The 26,509-nt window shown below is 34.0% G+C and overlaps 1 protein-coding gene across 4 annotated transcripts in view; it reads right to left on the reverse strand.

Moving 5' to 3' along the window:
* The window catches only part of TCF12 (transcription factor 12), a 380,372-nt gene that overhangs the window by 35,073 nt on the left and 318,790 nt on the right, over positions 1-26,509 (reverse strand). For all 4 annotated transcript variants that reach the window (XM_060005912.1, XM_060005911.1, XM_060005915.1 and 1 more), the window contains 5 exons: positions 12,777-12,882; positions 11,606-11,745; positions 11,182-11,326; positions 10,456-10,520; positions 2,351-2,429 (listed from right to left, as the gene is read on the reverse strand). In XM_060005912.1, the coding sequence (XP_059861895.1) occupies positions 2,351-2,429; positions 10,456-10,520; positions 11,182-11,326; positions 11,606-11,745; positions 12,777-12,882 (535 nt within the window). The remainder of the gene's footprint in view (positions 1-2,350; positions 2,430-10,455; positions 10,521-11,181; positions 11,327-11,605; positions 11,746-12,776; positions 12,883-26,509) is intronic.

A 26,509-nucleotide genomic window follows, 5' to 3' on the forward strand; every position in this document is an offset into this window, starting at 1 on the left:
AAGAGGGCAAGTGTAGAGCACACATAGTGGGTAGGAATTTTTACTCTAGATGATAGGCTCCTGCCACACAAGGTACAAAATAATTTGTACATTATTATATAGGAGCTCTGGTTTGCTCTTTTTCATTTTTCCTTCAACTGTGAATACTTTATCACCCATTGCTTTCCTTTTTTCCTCCTCCCTTTCCATGTCTGCTCTGCCAGCCTGGGGTGTGTGTGTATGTGGGGGTGGTTATAAGAAGAAAACACTAGATACAGGAGATGAGACACAGAGATGCACCTGTATAAAATCAGTCTTTGATGCCATTTCAACAGGAATATATGAAAATATTTTTCTTTGAGTATGATTGCAGAACTGAAAAAAGAAGCCTATTAATACCTTCATTACACAATTTAACCTTTCACAGATCTTCATTAATCAGCTGAATTAAAGGTGGAAAGAGGATATCATCCACTAAACATCAAATAAAAATGGAGAAGGGAAGGGTAAGCTGGGACAAAGTGAGAGAGTGGAATTGACATATATACACTACCAAATGTAAAACCGATAGCTAATGGGAAGCAGCCGCATTGCATAGGGAGATCAGCTCGGTGCTTTGTGACCACCTAGAGGGGTGGGATAGGGAGGGTGGGAGGGAGACACAAGAGGGAGGGGATATGGGGATATATGTATACGTATAGCTGATTCACTTCGTTATAAAGCAAAAACTAACACATCATTGTAAAGCAATTATACTCAAATAAAGATGTTAAAAAAATAAATAAATTCCAAAAAAAAAAAAAGGAGGAGGAAATGTGAGATTTTACTTTGGACCATTATTTTTTGAAAAATGTCTAAGTTTCTGATTCTTCATTTTACTGATGTCCCTGCATAGATGCTGAGCTCCTCTGCTGCCTGCCTTCCCAACCAGTGTTAATGGAAACCAAGGACACTTTTATCTTACTGGGCTGGGCAGAGGAGAAGAGGCAGTGGGAACATACAGTAAGGGCCAATATAGCTACCTGAGATGAGTAAGTGAAACAGGCTGTGGCAAAAATGACACTGATAATTTTAGTAAAACTCTGCCAAGAGGGTGAGTATGGTTAAAGTTACATCATTCTTCCTGTAATTTCATCCCTCTGTTAAACAACAACTTTAAGTCAATGGGTCTTTCATAGTCCTGTCTATGTGGGGAACAGCTGTTCAGCTTTTACTAGACAGCTGAAGCCATGGTGTCTGAGAAAGTGGCAGAACCCACTAATAGCTGAAAGCAGCTGCCAGCAGTTCATCATTTCCACACTGGAATGCTTCTTAGCAGAGTCACAAGGCTAAATCACAGAGCACAGGTGATAGCCAGGGCCCTGATACACCAGAGCCTTGATTTTCAGAAACCCTGAACAATGCAAAAAGGCTTCACAGCAACAACAACAACGCCACATGGACTGAACTAGTGACTTTGATCAGGAATAGAGAATCATTTCTGAGGTCAACTGTTGGAGGAAAATGGCAATTTTTACACAGTTGTCTAATGTCTTTTCCTTAGAACTAATACATTTCTTCTTTAGCATGGTTTTTCTCCAAACACTGCTCAGGAAACACATTCCAAGTTTTATAGCTTAACAGATCAGATCCAAGCATCTTCTTGTAATTTGATTTATTCCTAATAAATCAAAAAATTCCTATTTACAATAATAATAGTTGTATCTCAACAAATTTATAGTGTAGGATAGTATCTGGAACTTGTTAAAACTACTGTAAAGAAAAACAGGAAAAAAGCAATGCAAATCTGAACACTTATTTAACTCCACTAACAATATTCATACACATTCACAAAGAGTTCTTTTCTTTAGCAAAAAAACCCTACATTATCCCCAAGAATTTATATATATATATGAAATAATAACTCAGTGGACTTAAAAATAAAGACAAACTAGTGCAGAGTTTTTCATTTGAGTCTTATACATGGTACGTGGAAAATACAGAGAATAAGGAAGAAGTTATATATACTTCTAAATAGCTTATTTTATTTTCTATGTTAGCTTATCAAAATTTTTGATTCATCTCCTTCTCTATATTTTACCTTCATCCCAATTGCTTAGCCTTATTTTTTATCCTGTTATAATAATTGTTCTTAGAAATTATCACAAATTATTTTAAGAATCAGAGAAGATATGAACAAATAATTCAAACAGGAAATACTTCAATATTCTCCAAAATGAACTCAGGAGAAGGCTCTGTTTACATGTTTTCTCAGGATAGAAATGATTTTTTTGGTGTGAGTTTTTACTATATTTTATTGAAAAATAAACTTCAAATATTTCCAAGTAGCCCTATGCATGTTATCAAGTAGTTAGATAAAACAAAAGCCTACCTGTGAGAGGTGAGGGTGATCCAACTGGTGTTGACGGATTTGATGGAAAACTACTGCTGGTATGGTCAGGAGAATAAATCTAACCAGAAAACAAAAGATATGCACATATCAGTGTGACAAAAGCAAAAATATAAATCTATTTGCATGGAGTTATTTCTATAATCTAAGCTGCCACCCTTAAGCCTCAGAGTGAAAAACTGTTTAATCAATTTTAGAACTATTCCATTGCATAAAGGCTATAGAAGCCCCAGTTTTAAAACTCGGATTAAAAAGTATCATATATATTCTAATATGAGAGGAATAAATAGATCATACCTATTTCTTTATTATCCTAGTTGAAAGTAATTTAAATTTCTAATTGCTAGAACAAAAAAGAGAAGTGATAAAAGAGAAGTGACTATAAAGTCAAGTCTGATAAACAATCTTTCTAGAATATACCATCTAAATAAATTTTATTCATTAAAAATAATCTTAGGAAACTGTTACCTTTTGAAGAGAAAAGTCCTAAAAATAGTTTTAAAAGTCAAAGAAAGTGATTTTTAAAAATAGTTACCCCTTATTTCTTTTAGAAAGTTGTTTGAGTAACTACATTTTTGCCAAATTTAGCTCCTAATGTTGTGTGAGTGTTGTAAAAAAATCAAACTTGTTTTCAAAGGATATTTTGTCACCCTTGGAGAAAGTGAAAAAACCCTGAAAGTTCTTAAAAAAATGTTCCCCAAATAATCTGTGGACTTTACCTCCTAAGAGGTAACATATCTGGATGCATAAATTTTGGTATTTTGGCTAAAGGTTTTGTTGCAACACTTTATATTTATTTCATATTGCTAAAAAAAATAGTGACAGAAATTCATTCAAGTTTACATAATTAACCATTAAACATTTAAAAAGTCTCTTTAATCCACGCACCAACGGTTCCTAGGAACTCCTCTCTAGGACAATCCCATTCCTATAACAGGCATCATAAATCATCTTCACATCTCAGCACTCAGGGCAGACAAATCAACTTATTTGGAGAAACTGTGGTCAAATATTTTAAATAGGAAAACTACTTGTGGGTGCAAAGTGTCATCCAATAGAAATAATCTTGCTCTGAGTAAGTTTAGAGCTCTAATAAATTTAAAGAGGCCCAAATTATGGCATATATGGGGTCTCAGCACTGGTTTTACAGACAGTATAATACGTTGAAAAAGTCAGATACTAGGACAGGCTCACGTAAAACAAAATTCCACAGGTCACAATCATCAAACATTAACAGCTTTCATTTTTTTTTTAAAAAAGAAGATAGCACCAATTAAATTGTAAGCATTGACTACAAATGAGTATATCTATACCAATTTGTATGATGTTACTAAATGGTAACTGGAAATCCCTTTACACACCAACTCTTTCCAAAGAGCCAGATCTAAAAGTTGTATATTCAGGTTGGAAAGTCATTTCATTTTATTAAAAATTTTTTTTGCCACGCCAGGCAGCTTGCGGGATTATACTTCTCCGACCAGGGACTGAACCCAGACCCCCAGCAGTGGAAGTGCCGAGTCCCAACCACTGGACCGCCAGGGAATTCCCAGGTTGGAGAGTCATTTTAGAAACGCACAGTTATCAAGAAGACTTCAAAAAACTTTATGGGAAGACTTAGTAATAGGGAAGTAGTATGCTATAACATCAGTGTTGTTGGTCTTAAAGTTGTCAAAGTTGTTACCTTTTAAAAGTTGTCACTTTTCACACCTGTGAAAATTAGCTAAAGGTCACATTTTGGTTCCTAATGGCTTGCATACATACAGTGATTTATTTCAACCATAAGTAAGTTAGATAACGTCACCGAACTTCAACAAAAACATATCTCAACATACCCTTTTATTTTTGTAAATCACTATTTCTCATGTTTATGATTCAAATAATTATAACTTTTATGAACAACTGATGCTAACATATGAAATATGTCTTGACTATAATACTGGTAAGGGAGGGAAGGGTTGATAACACTGATGGTGGGTGGCTGAGGAGTGAAAGAAGTTCCATTTCCATGCAAAACTTTGATTATCATAAACTAGACTAACTTGCTGACTTTCAATTTCCTTGACCATATGAATTAATCGCATGAAAGCACTGGAGAAACAGCATTCCCTGTGTATCATACCTCCCGCTTTGTTTTCTTCATACTGCTTACATTAATCCCTAATTGCCTAAATTTGTTTACTTGTTTATCATATGTCTCTTTCACCCTTTTCCCTAATGAAATGCATGTTCCAGAAGAGCAAGGACTTGGTCTTATTCAGACCAATGTGAATTACACAGCATCTGCAGTAGCTTCCGATTCTACAACAGTGCTGGTAAATAAATACTTGCTTAAAGAATGAATGATATCTTCCTTGAAAGAAGTTAGCATTTGGGTATCCCTTTTAAATCCTTGGATGTATAATTTTTACCCAGGCTCCTTCTCTCTTTTACTCTCTTATACAGTTCACTTAATGTAGGTTTTCCAAGAGCTCCAGTCTCAGTTTTCTTTTCTATTTACCTGTGTTTCCTCTCTTTGTAATACCATTCTTTATAAAGTATCAACTATGACATCCATGTGAATGACTCCTAAGTTGACACCTCTATCCTCCTACTGGTTGCTGGACCTCTCCATCTGAGCATATCTTTCTTTCATCTCAAGCTCAGTATGTCCAAACCCAAACTTTGCATCACTGCCCCAAGCTTCCCACCCTTCCCATCTCTACTGTTCTGTTTCCTCTATCTCAGTTAGCACCAGTATTCTCCTGGTCACCAAAACCACTCTCACTCTCCCCTCCTTTCTCCTGCTCCTCCACTCTTCCCACCATAGACACCAATGCTCACAATTCTCTATAATGTTTATGGGATGGGCATACATCATTCTCACTGCCATTACACTACCTTAAACTTTTACTAGAACTTATGGCTGGACTATTTAAGTCTTTATATTTTTAGTTACTCCCCGCTCCTTTCATCCCATACATAATTGACTGAGCTATTGTCCTCAACAAGTTTTGAACAAATGCCATATAGCACTTCCTGTTGTCTACTAAATAAAACAGAATGACATTTAACGTATTCCATTATCTGGTTACAAAAATATCTTTCTACCTTATAACCTACATAAAGCATTATATCAAACAAAATATTTTTTTCATTTTCTGAACACAGCTTGTCCTTGCAAAAGGCTTGTTTCTTAACTTCTCCCTGATGGAATTCTGTAACACATCAAAGCCCAACTCAAATGTAACCTCCCCACTGACACTCATTTTCACTTCCCTTATATTCTTAGTGTAACCTGTTACTTCTCTTTGGTATTTTACTTCACACTATGCTCTATGTTACCATTTTTCTATCTTCTCTCCTTGACTGTAAGCTCTTTGAAAGCAGGGACCTTATACTGTTCAACACTGAATTCATCATTGTCACTGTTTTGCACAAGTAGGTGCTGAATATTAAAAAAAAAAAAAACTTGAGCGATTAAATTGCACGTGAAATTCGCTACAATATTTTTTGATAAAAAAGCAGAATTCAGTAAATAGCAGTTTATCTCAGCATTTATAAAGTGGGGTTCAGTAACAGTAATACCCAGGGGAGAAAAAGATACTATTATAAAGATGAATTCATTTACAAATCAATTTTACGGTATAAGCTTTGAGAACAACAATATGGTAAGGTTCCAATATTTCTGAGAATTAGTGTTGATGTACTAAGCTGTCCATACCACAACATTAGGCAGGTATGGGCTTTTGAGGATATAAGCAGGCTATCAACCCTTATTTTCCCTGATAACTCTGCCATTACAGCGAAATAATCCCTAAGCACGTGAAGGACTGGTGACAACTTCCTTATCTCAAAGAGGAAGTTTATACTTTAGAGTCATTTTCCAATGACTACCTTGCAATGACTAAGCAAAATGATGTCATGTATAAAGTGGGTGTGGGCTCCTAAAAATCACTGTGAAAACAGGAGAAGCAGTACCAAAAGCATATCAACATGTAATTTCTGGTGTTTTTATCAAAAGCACCTTCTCCATTTGTATAATAAAAGGTATTTTCTCCACTCACTCATCACATTCCCTGGTTCTATTTTGCCCTAAATTAAAGTGATGACAGACAGAATTGTTACTAATACTTTTCCTGAACTGACAGATAGCCTGGCAAATTACAGGACTTTTTCTTGTCCCTTTTACTTTCATAAAAAGAACATGTATGTGGGAAGGGAGCAACAACATTAAAACAGCAGAATAATACAGCCTTTTAGATCACAGATCATGTCATTAAACTTCACTTCTGCAAATTTATTCTATTACCAAATGACATACAAACTATACTTATTCTATAGAAACTGTTGTGCTACTTTAAGAAATTCTAAACATAAGGCTTTATTTGACAAAGAGCATTCTAAATCAGGAATACATTACTTTTTGTACTTTCTGACCTTAAAGAACCCCTAACATAGATGTTTCAAAGAAAAAAAAGAGAAGGAAAAAAAATCAGTTACTTAAAAAATGGGGATGGGAGTGATTTAGAATCTAGAGCCTAAGCACAAAGTAAGAACTCATTCTACATGCAGTCCATGGTCCTCATACTGTTAAGTGACCAATGATGAATAACTCCCAATACCTTCTGCCAGGCTTAAACGGTAATATGCCTCATTTTACTGCAACAAATGAGGCTCCTCCTCCTATCAGTCATGGTCTATTCCAATCAGCAGGGTGCCAATAAGCCAGAAGCTAATGAAAAGGGCTTCAGACAAAAAAGAAACAATGGAGTGCTCCCAAGCCCAACCTTGGAACTGCAAGCCCAATTTTTTAAACACTACAGTGCACATTTCAGTTAATCTTTATTATGCTAATGTTATTGAGTCTAAGGAACAAAGAAACTTATTTCATGAATTACTTTTAAACATCAACTTCCCTGAATTTTCTTTTCTTTTGTTAGAGACTACTGACCATTTAACTATCTAGATTAAAACATACACACACATACACATACACAATACACACACATACACATACTCTCTCCCTTTCCTTTGCTCTGAGGTAGAAATCAAAACATAAATTATCACAAAGAAGTCTGATATAATCAACAAAGTTCAACAGTCTTCTTGTTTGATCTCCTCTAAATTAAAGACCAAGTGTTTTGATATGGTATTAGGCACTGAAATAAACCAGATGTTTCTTCTCTATATAACTCTCCACGGGCACAATCTTAAAGGGTTATTGTCTGGCAGACGTTCAGGGAAACACAGAAATGGCACGAATATCCAGATTCTCCTTTCCCTCTATCTACCCCAGTTTATTATCTAAACTAATGCATAATCCATAGGGCTTTGGGAACTTTGTGTAAATACTTTCATGTACAATTCTCTTTCTAGCTATCCTGAGATTAAGACCACAATTATCCAGGCTTAAACCTAAAATAAAGGAACCTTTGCGAATGTATTATCTGGCCTTACATGTTTAATCACCCAGTATTCTGTGTGCTTTTTAATACATAAACTGAAGAACAAAGGTTGTAACCTCTGTTTCACACATGAAAGACCATCTAAGACATATATCAGACATTTGGGGAGCTATTAGAAATAACTTCTAATGACAATAGCATGGCATTTCTCCATCTAAACCTAGATGCTGTATTTAAAATGTCACATTCTATAGAACTTAAAATTTCAAATACTCATGGTCACCATTTCCAAAGATCTGTAATACCTAACATCAAATTCTGAGACGCATGTCAGACTCTCAAATGTAATCCTCATAAAATTCCTTCTCCTCATCTCTTCTAATCCTTCCTATCCCCAATGTAATTTTTTGTCTGTTTTTCAGGACATTCTAAGAGCACTAAAGTGAATGTGAGTTTGTAATGGAAGTTAGAGAAAGAATGTGTTTGGGGGAGGTGTCTGGTGCAGACTGGGGCAGGAGATGGATTGAAGGAAGGGATCTGAAGTGTGCAGACTATGGCATGCAGTGATGGAGCAGATGGAATGCATCACCATCAGCTATGACAGAAATGATTTATGGAATGACCTGGCTGCTCCTGCCTAGTAACAACACAGGATGACAGAGCTGAGTTTCCATGACAACCAAAGCCCACCCACTAACTAGATTAAACATTCTCCCCTGGCTTCCACTCACACTGAATTTAGATCTTCTTTTCCAAATGCCAATTGGTTTAGCTAGTATGTTGGTCGTAATATGGCAGAATAGTCAAGGACTTGAACGGTAACTGAAAAGGAGCTTGGAGGACCACTGACAACATCACAAATTCCTGCCTGCCTATCTGCCAAGGATCCTTTATGGAAGTCTTCCTTGAATAAAATAAACAAAAACTTTTGAGAAAAAAGCCCCTGAAATGCAGGTTATACTTTTTTAAGTTGCTTAGTATCGAAAGTTCAAATGTTACTTGTCTTTCTACCTGTGAAGTATCTGCTACTGGATTCTTACAGAATCAGCAGAAGGAACTGGCAAGTCAATCAAATACCTGGGAGGCACTCATTTAATATTATAGAATAATTTTCTTCCAAAGTAGGTCGTTTACATCATGTGGAGTGAGTCCAGAATAAGTGAGACCACTCCCTTTAATCCTCATCAACACCTTGTAAAATAACAGTCACTGTACCACTGTCTTTCTGGAAGTGAAGCTAGTTAGATCAGATCTAATCTAATATCTAGGCTTTACCTTTCCTAGCCTGGTGATCCCTAGGGCAAGTTACTTAATCTTTCTGAGGCAAAGTTACTTAACCTTTTAAACCTTAGTTCCTCATCTGTAACGTGGGAATAATAATGCCAACCTCACAGGGCTTTCTTGAGGATTAAATGAAACGACGCATGTAAATGCTTAGTATAGTGCCTAGCACCTAGTAAGCATACAAATTACAGATGATATTTTTGTGGGTTTTGTTATCATCATCATCATTTTTGTCATATGATGCAAGACTGAATTCAACAAACATTTACTGAGCTCTATTTTGTGTGAGCCACCACTATGTGGTAGATGAATTTGACTTGGCTTCATTTCTCAAGAAACGTGTACTGCTCTAGAGTAACATTTATTTACAGAAACCATTCACAAAGAGGTTTATCTCTTTAAATTTCAACAGCTGCTTCCTACTACTCACACATTAAGTGGTCTGCCTTTCCCATGAACAGCAGCAAATGTGTTTGACAGAGTTAACTGCACTTCATAGTAAGACATAAGTAAGACAACTCTAAAAATTCTGAGAGGCATATCACTCAGGAGGAAAAAAGGAAGGAAGAAAAAGCCTAAGGAGAAACTTTAGAAAATACAAAGCAGAAGTACCTCTTAAATAATTAGATTTGGAATCTTTATGGACTACCGGTAAATGTTCTCCCAAAAGAGTGGATTTCGTTTCAATGTTTTAAGGATCATATATATTAAAACCGATCACTGCCTTTATTAAAGCAATTCATTGCTTTGTCATTAACATTCTGGTGTGATGTAAACTACTTGCTGAGGAAAATACTATGGGATTCCTTCAAATTAGTTTTACTCATTTTAGCGTGGGTTCTTCAATGAATCTGTTTTTTTCCTTTTTGGAAAGGCTCTCATCTCCTATGTCTTAAATGAATCAGCAGCAGATGCTTATTCTTTCCTTTAAAAAAAATATATAAAATACCTTCCATGTTAGAAAAAAATCCTTATAAAAGCACTTCCTTCTCTGGATCAGAAGAATAACTGAGTTATGTTTCTTGGTTCCACTTGACTTATTTTAATGGGCAACTCACAAAGTATATGTTTAAAACTAATAAACAGATTTAACTATTAACCTCAGTAATCTGTGCTTTAGATTTCAAAATGCCCAAATTTCTTTTTCTTTTCCCTACATCTGTTGCATTAAGACAAAAACAGATATTTAAACGGAAAGTAGAAGGACAGTTCTTGTGGGAATAGGGTGGGAAAGTGTTCTTGTGAATTATTTTAAGGGCAGTACAAATCAATATAAACCGAAAATAGCTCTAAATGAGTAATGAAGTGGTCCTGTTATAACTACACCCTTTAACTATGACGCATACTGCCCACAAAATCTAACCACTGCATTCAGCAGTGTAAAAATCATTCAGCAAAATATGTAAATTCAATACTTACAGATGCCAAAGCTTTTCCAAGTGCATCACCTGTCTGTGAGCTTCCAGCAGCATTTCCTCTGGTTCCTGAATATTTCAAAGAGGAAAACAAATTAAGAAGTTTAGCAGGCAAGGAGGCATGCTTTTTTAGCACTCTGCCATTATTTCAATGGTGTTCTCCATTGTTGTTGCACATCTGTCACAATAAACCTGCAAATACTCTGCATGTGTTGTATTTAGTAAGCTAAAGTAAAGGTGGGTTCCTTACCAGTTTGTACATTAATGAAAATCAGAAAGTTTCTTTTCCTCCTTTCTTTCATTTTTAAACTCAATACTAAAAAATACGTTGAGTCAAAAGGTACAAATTTCCAGTTATAAGTAAGTACTGGGGATGTACATGATAAATATAACTAACACTGCTGTATGTCATTTAGGAAAGTTAAGAGAGTAATCAAGGGTTATCACAAAGAAAAAAAAATTTTCTATTGCTTTAATTTTGTGTCTGTATAAGATAATGAATGCTCACTAAACTTATTGTGATAATCATTTCATGATGTATTTAAGTCAAATCATTACACTGTACACCTTACACTTATACAGCACTATATGTCAATGGTGTATCTCGATAAAGCTGGAAAAAAAAATATGAAAAGAACAAAAATATATATATATGTATTCAAAAATATGAGATTCACTATAAATCGCCAAATTCAGTTTTAGGGAGTTTTGCCAACCTAAAAAAGCTCACCTAGGATGCTATCTGATCCATTGATGGGAGGGGTGTGTGAGGCAGCAACATAAGGTGAACTGCTGGTACTGGCACGGTGGAAGCTGGACATTGGTGGAAGACTTGTGTTTATGTCTGTTGGTGAAACTGAGTGTGGAGGATAACTCTAAAGAAAGGGGGAAAGAGACATGATCTATTAAATATATTTTCTGAATAATATGCACATATAACTGGGCAACTACTATAACAGGTTAAAAAGAACATCATAAATTAGCAGCTGAAGAGCACTACTCTTGTCATTTACTTTTTCAAAAGGCATGAAGTAAACCTAGAAGTATTTCAAAATTCAGAAGTTTTGGCAGAATCAAATCTTACACTTGTAATCCAAAAGAAACACAAGTGAGGACAAAGTGTTGCTGCACCCTAGTCATGTGTTACAGCCTACCAAGCGGTCATGTGAATGAAGGCTGCCATAACTACTGGATTGAGACATGTGGGAAGTGGAGGTCCCCAGAATTCCACCAAAACCAGGCTGGCTCATCCCATTTGATGAACTCCAAAGGTCAGAAGAATTGTGGGTCCCATCTAAGACAAAAAGAGAAATATAAAATTTTCCTTAGCCAATATTTTTCTTTTATTTTGATGATGCTATAAAAATTCAAAGGGTACCCTCCAGATAGGTTTTTCTTCCCCTTTCCAACCTAGTCTTACATCTAGTTTTCTTCCCTCCAAACTGTATAGTTACTATGTTAAATGAAGGAAAAAAGCTTTATAGTTAGAGGGAGAAAAAGTAATTGAAACTGTAGTAGGCAGGTCATTATAAAAATCCTCACAAGACCTAAATTCATATCAGGGAGGACAATAAAAATTCCAAATCTGGAGATAGGTTGGATTTAACTTTTGGTTAAATGGTATACCCATATACAAAAAGTTCTTAATCTATAAGCAATGTATATTATACCAAACATTCTTAAACTAGAATAAAGAAGTTTCTCTTACAGAGAACCTAAGTAATGGATAATGACTATATTATAGTCAGCCTTCAAAAGAAATGTGTTAGCAATGACTTCACTCACCAATGTAAAGTCAAGGAACCATTTATGTAGTAATTTATTGCTCCCATAGTCCAAAACCACAGAAGACCAAATAAAAATGATTTGCTAACAAGAATGAAAGGAAGTGCAACACTTTTTCTCTCTTAAAGTCTTATTCTGTTCTATGATATTCACTTTTTATTTGCACTGATAATTCTAGGGGTGATATGAATCTGTAATTTAAACAAGAAACTAAAATTGTTAATAGCTTTTATACATTTAAATCCTAAAATGAGAAAGAGCAGCTTTACTCACTTTTCTCAACTGAAGTCCTTTATAAATTCAATCAATATTAGATGGGCACTCCGATGCTTCGCTGAGTAATCCAACTACATTGCAGTCAGCAATAATTAGCAATAGGAAACTTTAAAACTAAATTTTAATTTGCTTCAGCCAAACATATCTAGATAAAAAATGTCTGAACTTCTATACAGATATTCTCTTTCCTCACAACTTTAAAATATTAGCTAATATACAAGAGATAACTGTTGTAGTACTTGACAACTATTTGGCAGTACTTACCTTGCATAAAGAAAGTGCTTGCAAACATACTGGTTGGTGGCTTGGGAGATGGATAACTAGGAGATTCACGGTTGAAGTCATCTGAATTTGGGGATGGTGCATATACCTTAAAATTAAACAGGAAATTTAATTAAAATGTAAATGACTGTCATACCACTTATGTAAAATGTGTTACATTTCCTGAAGGGCCTAAAAAGGCCTATCCAATATCTAAAAAGGCCTACCACAAATCCAAACAAACGGCCTAAATCCTCATAAATAACGTCTAACTTGGATATTATCTACCTGTTTGTTTTTAACTGATTACTAGAGAAAAAACTATTCTAAATATCCCTGTAATGCATCTTTGTGTGACAATTACATCAGGTGGTTGAATAAAGTCACAAATGTTGACTTTGCTTACAAAACACAAATCCATATAGGCTCACGATTCAAAATGTGATAGTGGAAACTAATGTCTTTTGAATACAGCATGAAATAAAATTTGTTTTATTTTATGAATTTGTTCATAAAATCCATTCTTTTCACTGTTACAAGATTTATCAAAATCAAAATGAGTTAGACTAAATGTTACTATTCTTTATGACTGTTAAAAGTTAACTGTGAAAGGCACAACACAATTGTTCAGAAACTTCCTTAACTTAGTAGGGTTGGCAAAATTAAACCAAGTTCTGCTCAGGGGTTTTAATTCTTTAATTTCAAGTAGATTTTCAAGTCTGGCACAGCTTTCAGGAAAGGCTCATTTAATCTGTCAGAGCAGTATTAATTTCCTGTGGTAAACCTTTGCTTCAGATAAACAAAGTATGAACATTTTGAATTGGCAAATGGCCAACTCTGTCATTTCTCTGGAAAACTAAATGGGCATCCAAATAACTGTAATAATCAAAACATGATCAAACCATTCTCATGATGACTACTGAAACCAAGAAGGAAGACAAGTAAGTAACACTTAAGGTGATACATGGTCTGTTAAAGTAAAAGTAAACCAGGAGTCAGGAAGAATGGAAAGGTGTCCTACTGTGAGCAGTGTATGAAACGTATTTCTTTTGTTTAGTCTGATAAGGGTACAACTATTAAATTTTAATCCAAAATAAAAATTCAAAGTGTTCACTTAACGTGAAAAAAAGTAACTAGCTCAATAAAATTATGGGAGGATGCGTAAAAAAAAGCATCCACATACTTTTTGCATAAGCACAGAAGATTTCTGGAATTACACGTAAGAAACTTAATGGTTACACCTCTGGACTTATAACTGGGGAGGAAGACGTTTGCTTTATGCCTTTCCACACAGTTTGATATTTTTATCAAGTATACATTCCTATGCACTAATAAAAAAGTGGAGGAAGCACACACAGATTAAAATGGGAGCCAATTTTTTATTTACATAAACTGTCATTTATTCTTTCTCTGAGGCATTAACTAACTGTAAAGATTCCTGGCAAATTACCTAACCTTCTGAGGCTCAATTTCCTCATTTGTAAGATGGTGCTAACATTACCTGCATGGGGGGGCAGGGGTTGATGGGAAGATTAGATGAGATAATACACACAAAATGTTTAGGGAATTCCCTGGCGGTCCAATGGTTAGGACTCTGCCCTCTTAATGATGAAGAAACAGGTTTGATCCCTGGTTGGGGAACTAAGATCCCACAAGCCGTGCGGCCAAAACAAAACAAAACAACCTCCCCCCAAAACAAACAAAAAAACAAACAAAACCCACAAAAACAACCTGGATTCCTCAAGATGGCTAAGGCGCACAGAAGGCTCGAAAATGTTTAGCATGGTAATCACTCACTACGTATTAGCTAATAATATCTTTCTAATTCTTATTAAGAGCAGTTACACTGCTACATATTGTGCCTGTTTAGTACTCAAACTGCTATTTCTTATAGTTTTTGTCTGACATCATCCTACTTATATACAGTTCACCCTAGATAAAAGGTTAAAAAGTCAATTTTTAGTCTTCTTGCTAGCCATGCTACTATAAGCACAGGTGTGTCTTTTTAATGGACTGCCTTTCAGGTTAGTTTCCTACTTCTTATATCCCAGAGCAGAAAACACACACTTGTGGTACCTGAAAAGTTTGGGACAAGATATATTCCTAAGAATTACCCAGAAGGATCCTAGATAGGAGATTATGCATTATACATATTAAACATATTTTTCTAGTTCGGTGCTATGACATAAAGACAGAGTTAGAATGAAAGAACTGGATATACACAAATGTGTTTGCAATGTATTAGATAGGCTGATAGGCAGGAAAAGTTTTCAGGAAAGGAATTTTGTACTTTTTTCTTTTAATCAAGTTTCAGCATCAAAATTTAGCTTTAGCTAGATGTCCTCTGTCCCCTTTATAATATACAGATTTTTCCCAAACTATGCTGAAACCACAAACAACAAAAACGAGATGTAGAAAGAAAATACAAATGAGAATAAAATTTAGAAGACAGCATTAGAACATGTTTTTGTCACAAATGCTTATTTACTATGTATACCATCACTGATCTGAAAGTATACAATATAAAGTTCTCTAATTCTATCTAGCTTTTAGATTGAAACAGTATGTAAACCTCCCAATGATACTTATGAAAAACTCCAGTTTTGATGTGTCATTTCACACAAAAAATCTACATAATTTGTCAGTTAAAATTTATATATAATCTCCCAATATATATTTCTTTATCCTTATTTCTATTCAATTCACTATATTCCATACAAGATAAACTTACACTTTAAAAATTTTTAAATGTATGCAATTATAAAAGCAAAGAACTTCTGCTGATTTACAAAAGAACTTTTGCTGACTTTACTGATTTACAAATCGCTGTAAATAAAGGAGAATATGCTGATCAGATAATGGTTAATTGATGACTATCATGGAAAGCAAGAAAACCAAGATAAAACACATGAAGAAGAGGCTTGCCTGCTTGCCTACTCGTATGTAAAAATTTTGAAGCTGTATTGAGAACACAGGGCTCATTTTAGGGCAAAGTTGTTTTTAATGTTAGTCTCTATAAATAGACTTTGAAAAAGATAAATGGACTTTTAAAGAATAGATCTTATAAATGAAAATGGTAAAAACTCTAAATTACTATAAGTTTATCATTTATTTACTAACATAAGTTCAAAGTTTTTATCATGATAAAAATGTTTTGAAAACCATGGTTCTCAAAGAGGCCCATCTAACAGCATTTCTAACACACGACAAAAAACTTTACTTTTGGTATCTTAACCATAGCTTGCAAAAACATAGATGCAATGTTATGAAGCAGCAGTTGTGCCAGTTGCGATTTTTCAGATCAAAGAGTTCTTGCGGCAAAGCACAACTGATGTGGTCTCAAAGACTTTATTAACTCCAGATGTAGGAAAATAGTCAGCCAATTCCACAAAAAGAGCAAGTCTCTTTTAGTTACAATCAGTACTGGCCACAAATTAAAACCAGACTGCTTATGTCATCTGATCACCTGCACATAGATGCCAGTTTTTTCCTAGTTAATGATCTAATCACACATTTAAATCTTAAATATGATTTTGTATCACAACAAACAAAATTAAGAGAAAGGAATATGTGTGCTTAAGGTGATTAAAATCTACCAGGAGTCACACTATTTTAAAAAGAAACAGAAAAAGTACAATTAAGTAATTTAAGATGTTCTATTGAAATGTGGTAATTAGAAATTTTCTTTAGAATTCTAGCCTCCATTTCAGAATGTCAGGTTCAAAGTAGGTATCATGTGGGAATGTCCTTCTTTCTCAAGTACTTAATTTTTCTCCTCCAGGAATGGAAAAGAGAGAAATTTTGAGTGTTGGGTGAACAGAACCATAACATTTACCTCAACTTAAACGAATATAACTGAAAATCTAACAGATACCTCTCCTTTCATTGTTAAGTATGTTTGAAAAGAATAAATTCACAGTAATATCTCTACTGTCCTCATCCCATCAACCCAAACTTACTTTTTAAGAGTGACAGAGTACTTCAGGGATGAATATTTACATTACTCTATACAGTGATTACACAATTATCCTTGGAATGTTTTAGCTCATAAAACCAATTGGAGTCAAGTTAGCAAAAACATTCCTTTTTTTCCTGCTTGGGTGATTCAGTTTAGTCATATGGATCACCCCAATTCAGGGCAGTCCACTCTGTTTAGCTTTAGAGGCTGGAGGTGTGCACTGTGCTCTTGATTTCAGTGCATCCTTCCTGTAATTAATATTGGAAACATCTCTGCAAGGCAGAAAGGCATGATTTTCTGACAGTTGTTCAGCAAAGATGAAAAAAAGTAGAAGCTTCTGCTAAAAAGATATTTTTTTCTTTTTATCTTATCACATCCAGTGATGAATTAAAAGATGATGCCATTCCCTATGCTTTTAAAAATAGATCCAAAGCCTGTGTGGTACCCGATATCTTTAAATGTTCTAAATGATGAGGAAATGAATTGGGAAATTTCTTTAGTATGTGACAATAGCTCGCTAGATATCTTAATTAAGATACACTTCCACAGAAAATGAGAGGAATGCTTTAGACGGGCACTGTCCAATAGGTTTCTGTAATAATGGAAATGTTCTGTATCTGAAAAGACAGTAATGTACCTTTGTCTGTACAATACAGGAGATACATGTGACTACTGAACACTTGAGATGTGGACAGTACAAGTGAGAAACTGAATTTTTAATTTTAATTTAATTAATTTAAATAGTCATTTGTGGCTACAGGTTACTATATTGAACAATACAGGATGAAATCACATATTGAACAATACAGGATGAAATCACTCTTCCTTACCCACGAGTTTAAAATTAGATAAATTATTCTGAAAGAAATATTCTAGGAGTCTCATAAACTCCAAAGGCTATGAAACGAAAACCAAAACTCTTAAACATTTTGGGAACACCTTTATCTAATTTGGAAAGAAGAAAGACGGAGAAGCTTATAAATTTTCCTGAACATGCTCTAACACAGAAATTATTACCGATTATTTCATTATGTTTAGGCTTCTATTAGCGCTTTTGTCAAGATGGTTTGACTAGCAGTTCTCTTTAAGTTCCAATATGTTAAATACCATTAAACACTTTAATGCTAACATTAAACCTCCAATGTGTGAAAAGTTTATGCTAATAGCATAAATCATCTCCAGCATAATCTTTATCAACTTACCAAAATAATAAAGCAAAACAAAATCATTTGGCTAATTTACCCTACCATCATAATTTTAAAATAAAAATGTGATACTATATTCAGGAGCATACACTTAATTTATCTCATTTTATGTAACTATATTTTGTATTAAGCAATAAAAATTTTTCAAGATCTAGCTGAGTATCTAAAACCTGACAACTAACAAACAAACAAAACAGTTCAGGTCACTGGAAAAAAAGAAAACCCCAACCCAACTCAAATTCTAGCTTTAAAATCTAATTAAACCTCTGGGCCACTGATTTTAAAAGTAGGCACATTTAAGGGTCAACACTCAAAAACTAAGAAAGAAAAACTAGGTAATTATTATAAGAATTTTTTAGTTACTGCTGGTCAACCTATGCAAGTTTCATACACAATAATATACATAAACAGTTTCCTTCTACCGCTGCATTTTGTGGGACCTGAATTTACTAAAAAGAGGCTGCTTAAAAAAGAGTAAGTAAAATTTCTGCTTTAAATAATTGGACTCATTGAGATAAGAGTGCTAAGTAAGTAAGAGTTAAAGAAATTTTAGATTAAGAAATTTAACTAAATTTAAATTTAGTTAAATTTAAATTTAACTAAAAGTTAAAGAAATTTCCTAAAAACTATGCCCTATTGATTTTTCTGATCATTTTGGATCCACTGTTTTCTATGCATACTGACCTTATGCATAAACTTAGAGAAAAAGCATATCTTTAACATAAATGTCAAAATCTTAAAGTTTCTGAAATTCAGGGCTTCCCACTTTCCTGGTTCTTTCTTTAATCAAAATTAAAACCAGCACAACCCAAAAGAAAAAGACATTTAAAAATTTAAGTACATGAAATAGCAGTCTAATTTAAGAATCTCCTAATATCCAAGAATATTTAAACAAATGACAGATTTGATAAATATCTCAATGTTTTCAGTATTTTAATATTACATAAATGTAGTAAATTTTGCCGTAAAGTCCAACCTACTACTCAAGTTTTTATGGTAATTCCAAGCCTATGGGGGGGGAGGAATATTTATATAGCTCCAGTACTAAATACTGTAAGAACTGAAACCAAAAGGCATCATAAAGCAAAATGTCTGAAGTAGGACTAACTAAGGGACACACAAGCTATCCATGAAAGATTCTTTTCATCTAATTAGTTAGCCTGATAAAAACACAACTGAAATTTCTGTAAAAGGCATAAATATATGTTCATATTTTCAACACTCATAAATAAAAGGACCAATATCTTTTCCCAAGAATTTCCGGAGAGCGATTTGGGGTGAAATAATGTAAAATTTCCTTTCTAACAACGATAAGAAAAAGAATTCTAGCTTTCAGTACAAAGCAGCTTAAAATCAATTACTACTGCTGCTGTCTAAAAAGTATAGTTGAGTAATAGTGATTTTCACGTGTGAGAATTTCTTCTTAGGTAAGTCAAACACATTTTAATTAATCTTAACATCACTGAGCGTATTTTATCAGTTCTTTATTGTAACCAGTATCATTTTTATAATAAGCACAAATTTTTTTCCTGAGAGATAAACCATGGAATTTTTAAGGGACTGGGTTTGAAACTTGTATGCTAGGATAATGTACTGAACAAATCAATGAGTGTCACTTCTTCGCTATCTACATTTTAAAAATATTTAGACCCAACAATACAGCACCTGATCCCTTTCTTCAATATGTTCATGAGCTAGTGGAAAGGAACATAAATTTCCTTCTAAAAGATTAATAAACCTGACCCGTGACAACATATTCTCCTGGCAGAGGCTTAACTTCCTGGTATTTGTGTTCACTTGAATCAAGAAAAAAAGACCTTCTTGGATTCATATCTAGAATATCGTCTCATACATTTTTGATAAAGGGGAAAAAAATCAAAGCAGATTTAAGCTAAACTCCTTGTCATCCAATGTCTTTAGCATTCTGACTTCAGAGAATGCTTAAATGACTTCATGTTTTCCTCATCATACAAATGTTAGATTTAACCCTACTGGGCCCATAGCCAGCCTGGAAATTCGAGTTAATTAATTATATACTTTCCCCTCTCATGCTAATTAGCAGTAAATCCCCAACGGAACAGAAATGTAGCTCTATATACTCTCATATTGGTTTCTGTGCTTTTATTAACTGAAAATGTTTATCTGAAAAATAAATCTTAGAAGTATTTACAACGCAATTTTAGCTACTTGCTGCTCTAATTCTTATGATAATACAAATTATGTGGGGAGGCAGGTGCCAAAACCATGGCTATACCAATTTTCACTACTACGGGTTCTATTAGAAGAGGCCTTCTAATTTCCTGCATTTAAAAACATATCTAGGATAGTTTTAAGTTCTTCATCTTAAATAGAAACTAGTAAAAAGCTGCTTGACTGACCATATCAATTAGTATTCATAAAATTGTAAGTCTGATCATACATGCAAAACATATTTATTTGTAAGAATGGCCTAGTGTTTTTCTCAGTGACATTTTCTTTCCAACGGAGTACTTTGATACAACCAGTAGTAAGGATAAGTGAAATCTGGCCCTCTGCTATGGAGACTAGTTTACTTGTCCTTGGATGATAGAAAAGAGAAAACCTGCTCTTAGGAGACAGACCTGGGTTCAGTTCTGGCCTCAATATTTAACTAGCAGGGTGGGGCTTAAACAAGTTACCTAACTTCCCAGCACCAATTTTTCCTTACTTATAAAAGGAGGCTAGTAACAGCTAAATGACAGAGTGGTTATGAGAATTAAATGAGGTAAACATAAAGTCCCCAGCGTAGTTCCTGACACAGAGTAGCCCTTATGATCATGTTAGTTCCTGTCTCTTCTTTCCCAGATTCCATACAAAGAAGGTGAATATTCAAAATGTGTTTCTAAGCTTGAGTTTTAAAACTTGGATTTCTGTGTTGTCTCTAATAATAAAATAATCCTCTGAAATAATGAAAAGAGCATCATGCCTGTACTTGCTGCAATTTTTATACCTGGAACACTTTATAGCATCTTCAGTTCAAGGCCTAGAAAATGGAGGCTGATGAGATAGGTGAAGAGAACAGGAATCCTCTCCTCCCAAAACTTTCCTTCCTTTACCTCTAAGACTTTCTACCTTTCGGCATAAAGGACACAATTGAGTCATATCAATGAGAAAACTGAGTGCAGGCCAAGTTCTTTACAAGTAAGGAATCTCAGAAATCCATTATTCCTTGCTATTTTTCAAAGTTCAAAAAAATAGATAATATTCAAAGTGATTTTAAGTCCCCTATTTATCATAAACACATATTAATATCTTATAACATGGCACATAATACAGCTACACAAAAGCTACATGTGATATAAAGCATTAACCCCTTCTCTTTTCTGATAGTGGGGAAAACAGGGTTAACATTTTTGCCTTTTTGCCTTTTCTTTTCTGCACATAGATGCCCAAGCCTCTTATATTTCCAACAGTACAATACGGCCACATAATCTTAAATAACAAAATATGAAAAGGCTCTTCTCTTATTAATCTCTTTTTTCCTAGAGTCTGTTCAGTCTATTTATTAAATTACCCCAAGCATCCTTAAATATATGGAAATCAACTTGAAAATTTAAAAATAAAAACCGGAAAAAAAAAAGGAAAGCATTTTCTTTAAGGCCAGTATCACTCAGGATTTCTCACTCTTTCATAATACCCGTAAAAGGATCTTAAAAATGAAATCAAAATGTTAATATTCAAAATATAAATCTGTCCTATCATCTTAAGATAAATTGATAAAATGGAGTTAAAGAGTGAGCTTAAATTTAACCGGTTCATTATGAGAATTATACAAAAATTCTATAACTCAAGTGAGGAAATACATTTCACTTAGACTCTGGCAACGTTAAAGTGCTACTTTTTACTATAAAGCATTGATGGGCAGACATTTCCCAATATATACAAAGATGAAGTATTTACCATAGTCTTTGGATAATATAATTACATACTATACGATTTTCTTATTGAAGAGTTAGAACAATAATAAACTAGATGTGGTAAAAGTAAAACACATATAAGACTAAGGGCTTATGATACAGAGGACTAAGAAAATATATCATCCTTTACGCATTTTTCAAGAACATAAAAGTCACCTTTGACCTATATCAAGCACAGGCTATCAACTTTCAGGCTACACTTTTCTAACATACCAGCCATGTCATCTACCGTAAGCCTGGAAATACTTAATACGATCAAAGCTGTCCCCCACCCCTCCACCCCTAAATGTAGAACAAAGAGAAATGCTGTAATAGAGTGATCTGTGCTCTTGAAAGAATAAAATCTAAACTCAATCTGAGTTATAGTCTCTCTGCTTCAGGGGTCCTGTATGATTAATTTTACTAAACTTGCACACACACCATTTTCAAACAGACTATTTCACTTAGAATAGGACATAAAAGAAAAAATTTTCACATTTGAAAGACAGTTGCCAAGGAAATTACATAGAGATCAAGTTATTTCACTTATACCACCCATCTAAACCTACCTCTCACATTCTCCAAAGCTCTGTTTATATGGCTAGTGTGAACACATACTTTTTAATGAGTTTAAGGATATTTTGGCTTGATTGTCATCTAGTAAGAAAGCTTACTGAAAAGTTAAGAACCAAATGCTAACGAAGTCCAAAGAGGCCTTACCAAAGCAGTCAGAGAACGAAAAAGTGCTTTCATTAGTTCTCACGTACACTGGTTAAAGTCATATGCTACTTTAAAACATTTTCAAGTGATAAAAAGGGAAGGGACCAACATAACTGACTGTATACCTATTTTAGGAAAATGTGATTCATTTTTTTTATAACTTCAAACATTAACATTAAAAATGCCTCTACTCCTGACCAAAAAAAATTGCTAAAGTCATTTATGTATTTAATAAAACACCTGAGCTAATACATTGTTTTGGAAAAATTGAGGAGGAAAATACTGTATTCCTGACATAAACCCAAGATTGCTATTCACTAGTATAACATTTTTATGTTTATCAACTATCTTATAAAGATAAGTCCTATTGAATATTCCAGAAGTTCACCTTCTTTTTAGAATACACAAAATCCTCTGACTTAAAGATATTTTTGTAGAAACATACTAAGTAATTAATACAGAGTAATTAATTTAAAAAACAGAGAAGTTTTACTTAGCAACACAGAAAGGTATTATTTTAAAACATCTAACCATGTGCTATAAATCGACCAGAAATACATTCTTTGGAAAATGTATAAATGCACTCTTTGAAAAATAGTGATTTATTTTATGAATCTGTACAGGGTCAAAATTCTAGTTTGATTGGAAACAGATGGTATCTGAGTAAAGTCAGGCTCCGGACCTGAAACTCCAAACAGGAAATACGGCCCTCACTAGCTGACTGCTTCCCTAATCATTCCCAGAGCTTCATACTTGTTATTTTTATGAATATCTAAGATGACTTTCATCTTTCCCTTCTATCTACAAAGCATCAAGTAATCTTCCCTCTTTCTCTCTCTCTGTTATATATGTATTTTACATGTAGATTATATGTTTACAATATAAGAAAACATTAAAACTAATGTACTTTCAAGCTCATTACTAGTAAAGACATCAGGCATTAAAAAAATATCCCACAAATTCAAGTTTATTTTCTATATTATTTTAAAAATAAAAGCCAAAAACTATTGAGTAACCGTGTCAAAGACAACTTTGCTAACCATACTTACAAAGAAACATACAATCTTAACGTATTACAGAATATGATAAAACAAAACCTCACAGGTTTTAGTAAAAAGTAATTAATCTACCCTCCTTTCCCTTAAACCAGTTAGAAGCTATCTGAACAAAGAAAAAGACTTACCGTTTTTCCATTGTAGTAATACATCAAAGAATTGCTGCCCATTCCAGGGACAGGATAAGCACAATACATGTTGATTTTGAAAATGTTACTGTTTGCAGCTAATGCACTCAGCTTCTCTCCAAGACATACATCCACACAGCCAAACAGAGTTAAGTCTTCAGCACTATGCATCCACACATGATCTACTCAAAAGGAACTTATGCAAAATAGGACTGAACCAACTCACGGAGCAGAGAGGGAGGGTTTGTGCTGTAAGTAACCTCTTTCAATCTCTATCAAGTCCTCACACTGGTGGAGGATACCAATAAGACAAATTCTGGAATTTTAAAAAAATACAAGTCACAAGTGCTAAATAATAAAAAGTGATACAGTGTCTTGGAGATAAATAGCCCAAGGAATTATTAATATTGTCATATATATAGTATATATGTCTCTTACAAAGAAAGACAAACTGACAGATCTGCTAACCTATTTTTAGTTTAAATTAGAGCACTTGTAGCAGGGAAACCTAGCTTGCTACACCTCTAGCAACATTACCATCTGGCATGGCCTACAGTTGCTTCTAACGATGATAAACACATGATCAAGCAATCAGGAATTGGAAACACTGAATCATGTGTAACAAGAAGGATCTAAACAGTTAAGCCTTGTACAAAGTCACTGCCTGGAGAAAGCGGACCTGTCATGTAAGTACCTCTAAACTAGCTAGAACAAACCATGATTTTTTATGTTATAAAAACGGTATGGAAAGAAATTTGAAAGGAACACATTTCATGAAAAAGCTCATTCCAACAATTCAAAAAATTATCTTGAAAATAAATGATGTTTTTAAAACATAGTATTTAATATAGGTTTTCAATTATAAAGCTCCTTAAATTCCTCACTCATAACACCAATTAAAAGTTTATAATGGACTGCACTTTCCTAGAATATGTACTAAGCAATTCGATAATTAAAAAGAAAAAACAAACAAGGTTTTGTTTTCCCTTACATAAAAATATGAAAGGCTGGTATGTATAGACAAAATGTGCACTGTAGCTAATAAACTAAAAAAGATTTCTTGGAAGTCTTTCCTCCAAGTGCATTATAGTTCTTAACTAACACTTAATATATTCATATTTTTATGTTAATGTTCAAATTTCTCAAAAAGGAAAACTAATCAGTGTGGGAATAAACATCTCATAGATTTAAAAAATTCATTATACTTAGAAGTCAAAAGGTCTTAGACGTTGTTTTGCCAATACTTTGTTTCTCACACACAAACATATTTCATTATTTTAAAAAATTTCAATTTGTCTTTTGGTGTGGATTCTAACCCAGAAAAACAGAATAGCAACTTTTCTTTCCTCTCATTTCCCCCCATGAAAACCTCTTTGTACTATCTCTTCTCCCTGTGCCTTGCAGGTTCTCACAAAACTGTTAATCAGAGGACAGCTCACAAGCTGCAAAAAAGGGACACATCACTTTTTTAAAGGCACCTTTCATGAAGCAGAACTGCTCTAAGGGAATATTCTAGGAATATTCTATAAGGGACCCCCAAACCCACCATTTTTATGAAAAATATTGATTAAAATATAACAATAAAATCAAATAAGACAATAAGGCCAGCTAAGTTCATAATGTTTTAAAAGCTTATGGTGTTGGAATAACAATAAAACCTCCCCACATTCTCCAGATATAGAAAAGGCTAAGCAGCAGCTGCAAAAGAACATCACTGTACAGCAGACCATTAAAATGCCAGTCTGCAGAGTGGCTTGTAACTTCCTCCCTCCTGAGAGACCACAAAGACCCATTTCAATCCTTAGAGAACTGTGTAAAAAGCGTTGACTTACAATTAACAATGCCATGCCTTAAAACCATTCAAGTAAATTTTAGTCTTTTATAGACATAGTCTCTCTCTGACAGAACAGCTTAAAAAAAAAAAAAAGGAAAATCAACCATCCAAAATAAAGTTTCCTTTTTTCCTTAATGAATAAAAAAAAAACCAAAAACTTACTTTTAAAATAGAAATTTAGGGGACTGGGGGAAAAGGGCAGCCACAAAGCACTTCAACATTTTCTTCCTACAATCAGTAGGAGGCTCAGCTTCAACCTGAGAAAACTTTTATATATTGATTTTAAAAAATCCACCTACAGTAGTTAGGCTTGTTTCTTTGGGGTTTGCCAGAAAAGAGAGAGTACTATGATGTTTGTTAAAACAAACAGCATAATGTAAATCCAACTATGCAATCTTGGCTATTAAAGCACAATGAAAATTTGAGTATTTCATTAACAGTTCTTTATTTTAGAGGCAACTATATGGTATTCTGAAAGTAATAAACAAATATCCAAGTTTAAAAAGTTCAGAGTAAAACCAGACAGCATAATACTCTTTTACTGTTCTAAAGCAGTTTGTTAAGGAACTGGATAAGACTTGCTATTAAACCTGAAACCTGAACTTTGAAACATAATAGTTTCTAAGCAGAGCTGAGTAATTAATTAAAAGCTTTTGCTTCTACTTTTCATTCCTCCTCTCAGAAACACAGATACAAAATCCATACATGTGCTTAAATGTAAGATGGAGCCCCCCCCACCATGTACCCAACACAATCACTTGGTATACACTACTGCCTATACTGAGGGCGGATGTAGAAACATGAGGGAAGAGAGAAGAGGTGGGGGGTGGGTGGGCATTTACATACATATGGCATTAAATTTATTCCTCAAAAACAGCAAATCATCAAGAAAACTGGTGGTAATTTAAATAAAATAGTCCCG

The sequence above is a fragment of the Delphinus delphis genome, chromosome 2 (assembly GCF_949987515.2).
Source record: "Delphinus delphis chromosome 2, mDelDel1.2, whole genome shotgun sequence".
NCBI lineage: Eukaryota > Metazoa > Chordata > Mammalia > Artiodactyla > Delphinidae > Delphinus > Delphinus delphis.